The 4147-nt window shown below is 36.3% G+C and overlaps 1 protein-coding gene across 1 annotated transcript; it reads left to right on the forward strand.

Annotated features, from left to right (window-relative positions):
- The first annotated feature begins 214 nt into the window (after nt 1-214).
- On the forward strand, nt 215-3853 carry LOC111608172 (carcinoembryonic antigen-related cell adhesion molecule 1-like). Its single transcript, XM_023331411.1, has 6 exons — nt 215-273; nt 357-665; nt 1981-2262; nt 2377-2643; nt 3234-3308; nt 3583-3853. Exons 1-6 carry the CDS (start codon nt 219-221, stop codon nt 3606-3608), a joined length of 1014 nt encoding a protein of 337 aa, XP_023187179.1. The 5' UTR covers nt 215-218; the 3' UTR covers nt 3609-3853.
- The last annotated feature ends 294 nt before the right edge of the window (nt 3854-4147 follow it).

The raw sequence follows: 4147 nt of genomic DNA on the forward strand, positions 1-4147 counted from the left end.
TGCCTTCTGTCATCATTTATCTTTTAACCGAACTTCACCCATTATTGCAAACAACATTTTTTCACCTTTGGTAAATTTGTCATAACTTAACACAGAATAGCTAAAACCACCTGCAGATAAGACATGAGGGGCAGGTTTAGGGGTTAGAGGCTGGACACAGTGGACAGGTATAGCAAACCTGAAATAAGAAACAGTTGGTCAGACAACTGAAAAAAAACATGGAGCAAAGAATCTGCAGAGCTTCAATAATTGTTCTTTTGACTTTACTTCAAGGTACATGGAAAATAGTACATATCCTAAAACTGTGAAAGTGAGATTTATGTGTAGGACATTTAGTTAATTTTCTGTTTCTGTAGGTTTTCTGTCCTGTGATGCTGTGGAGATTCAGCCCTCCATGAACCCAGCAGTTGTGGGGAGCACAGTGACGCTGTCGCTGAGCCCTTCTGTGACTCTGACCAGTGGAAACTGGGCGGTGGAAGAAACCTTCATCCTCACCTGGCTCGGGGAGCAGCAGGCAGTTTTCCCGGGTTACAGCGGCAGGGCCTTTGTGAACGTGACCAGCGGAGCCCTCACCCTGAGCGCCCTCACCGTCACCGACTCAGGGCTCTACCAGGTGCAGAGCGGCGACCCGCTGCTGAGGGCCAGTGTTTCTCTCACAGTTGTAGGTGAGAATATGCTGGAAGTGTTCACATTTTATGACTCCCCGTTTATATATAAACTGTCTATATTTGAACCACCCAACGTGATACAATAAGTATTTCATAACAATGCATTGAGGAGAAAAAGTACTGGGGAATTTTCGTTGGAACAAGTTTCTATTGTTATGAAAACTCATTGCAGCGAATTCTTCAGAGAGAGACGGGGTTTACAGGAATTCATGTTTCTGCTTTGTGATATTTACCTGCTGTCATAAACTGGCTCATGCTCAGGTTTCATGGTGATGAGATTGTGCCCTCCGGCTAGTTTCAGTGTCAGCACTCACCCTTTCCCTTTGTGTTTCTGTGCTCTTGAACCTATACTTTCATAGATCCTGTCAAAGAATAAGTAACAAGAGAAAAACTGTCCAGGCTTGAATTTCTGAGTGAGGGAAAAAGATCTATGCACTTCAAAACTTTACTGTAATTTTTCAGCTCAAAATAATATCATGTTATGGTATTTTTACTAAGATTTCTTTAGGATGAAAGTGTTTCTTTTTAACCAATGATATATAAGATTACAGAGACAATACTTTCAATAAGGCATTGAACAATGAGTACTTCATATATAAATTACTATACTATATAGCTCTAAATATATTGTTAAAAGAAAACTAAGTTCTCAGCAAAAAGCTGCTTGTGATATTTAATTCTTGTTAGAAATTAGTAGTTTTTATCTTTTTCTTAAAAAAAAGATAAGTTTGTGAACAAAAAGTCTCGAGCTTCAGCTACCAGCGGTTCTTTCGGCCACAGCTCCTTAGAATTTTCCAAAATATGATTAAAACATAAACACATTTTTTAAATTAGATGTTTATTAACAAACACTGACTTTGCAATTTTTTATTTGTTTTCAATAACTGAATGTCAATATTGCTTTATTATCATAAAATAACTCATATGGACTTTTTCAAAAGTTAGATATTTTTGTTTATTGTTAAACCTACACACAAAGATAAAATTTTGGTTCTTTAAAAATTAAAACAAATGTTTTGTAGTAAATATTTATAAAATATGATGACCTACATTGTTTTTTGTTATTTCAAAAAGTCATGCAGCATTAGAGGCTGCAAAAAAACTGGACTGAGGGCAGAAATGGCTCTTTGAAATGTAAACGTTGCAGAATTTTGCTTCTGACCAATGTCAGCAACACCAGCAGACATTTTGAACTCCTTAAATTAAAGTCTACTTAAGAAATAACATCTTTACTTTCATTATTATCTTTAGGTTGATGCAGTTTCTCCTACAAAGTAAATTTGCGAACAGTTTCTCTATTTTCCTCCCACAGAACCCATTTCCAATGTGACCCTCAAAGTAAATCAAAGTGATCTGATAGAGCATCGAGCGTCAGGCCTCATCAACTGCTCCGTCTCCACCGGATCCTCTCTCTCTTTCCGCTGGATGAACGGCAGCTCTGAGGTTACAGCCGCTGACAGAGTTCAGTTCACTGACGGAAACTCCTCTCTCAATATTGTCAGCGTGAGCCGCTATGATTCGGGACCATTTAGATGTGAAGTATTTAATCCCATCAGTAATGGGACCAGTGACTCAGTAAACTTCACTGTCAGCTGTGAGTTGGTTTATTGTTGATAGCTTTATTTCTACACAGTCAGTTGATTTACACTGAAAAGTGCTGATTTAGAGTACATTCGTCTTCCTGCTCATTTCTTTGTCACTTCCTCAGATGGCCCGGATCACATGCGTCTCACAGTGAATGGACTGAACATCACTGCCTTCTCTGCTGGGTCCAATCTGAGCATGCTCTGTCTGGCAGAGTCCAACCCTCCTGCTCAGCTTCAGTGGGGCTTCAGGGGAAATCTTGTGAATGCTACAGGAACAATGTTGGAGCTTTTCCACGTCAGAGCGGACCAAAGTGGTCCATATTCTTGCCTGGCCTTCAACAACCGCACAAACCTATACAGCAATGTAACAACACACATCACAATATCCAGTAAGTTTCTTCTTATTTTAGAGGCAAAAATTCCTATTTTCCTCATTTGTAACTTTCTTTTTGGATTAGTCTGAGTGAAGGGGCTTTATGCTGGGAAGAACACCTTTCAGGTAGAGCACTGTGTTTTTATAATGGACAGAAATGTGGTTTTCTTAAGATTATTAAAGGAGTTCTCAAGGTCCTATATAATACACACTGGCAGTATATAATGCAACTAAACATGTTTAATTTGTTTTCTATTTAAAACCTCGCCAACAGCATATGGTAGTCAGCTCATATTCTAAAGCCAGGAAACTATTTGAAACCTCTTCTAATCAGATTCATGAACACACCTGCTAAGAATCTCCAGGACTAAAGTCCATAGTTTATTCTGTCTTGGCAACATTAGGCCCAAAGCATGTGAATTAAAGGCATTAATGTACTAAAGGTCTTACTGTGTATCTTGAAGTGGTTGCATTTTGCAGATGATGTTCTTATTGAAAGACTGTTATTCTAAAATATTTGGGTATGTGTTTGGTTTCAGAATCCATGTTCAGCATTTTATTAGAATGTGAAGATTAGGTTGTTATGATTGCTTTTTTCCTGCTCAGGGTCTGAACGACTGCAAGCCAATGTTTTCCTTCTTCCTCTGCTGTTGTTGGCTGGATTCTTTTTGTCACTTTCAGGCAAGTTGTCAATAAATTTTTACTATAAGGCTTTAAAAATATTAACATTGTCAATTTAAAATGTGATATTGGACACATTTTTCATTTTCAGTAAGATAATTTGTCCACCTTTTAACAAATGGAGCCTAATACAGACAATGAGATGTGCAAATGGACGTGTTAGACTTACATGAATTAAATTTGCTAAAGTTTTTTTTTTTTTAAAGAAACATGACCTATGAATGATTTCAATTAGTAATTTAAGAAATAACTATAATTTTATTCTGTTTTACAGGTCATTGTGGTTACTTCAGTCTTTAGATGACTAAAAGCATCAAGAAAAGCTGCATCATCTCGATTTGTCATGTGGATAATTTATTCATAAGGAGTTGAAGGGATGGGACACATGTTTACAAATAAATGGGAAATTTTTAATATAATCATTTAGCAAAATTTAAATAAAACAAGGTAACATATCCATCTGGTTTGTACATATTCATGATATAAATAGATTTATTCTGCTAAAATTGTTGCAGGTTTTAATAAATTTGAATGACTTTCTAGTGTCTTAGGTTTGAGTTTTCTGTGTTTTCTAATTCCTCTGCTATAGATCAGTTTGATAACTTTTTAAACAGCACAAATTACTCAGATATGTCCTATATGCCTTTTAAAATTGTTAATTTTATTCTCTTTGCTTCAGAAATTTCTAATGCAGCTTTGATCCTTTCCAGTTTAATCATTCTGTGAATAATAAATGTGAAAAATGTTCAATAAACCCAATTTAATATTATGTCAGGCCAAAAACAATTTGTGTGATTAACTTGGATTTCTTTTTTCTAAATACAGCCACAAATTAAAGA

The sequence above is a fragment of the Xiphophorus maculatus genome, chromosome 3 (genome assembly GCF_002775205.1).
Source record: "Xiphophorus maculatus strain JP 163 A chromosome 3, X_maculatus-5.0-male, whole genome shotgun sequence".
NCBI lineage: Eukaryota > Metazoa > Chordata > Actinopteri > Cyprinodontiformes > Poeciliidae > Xiphophorus > Xiphophorus maculatus.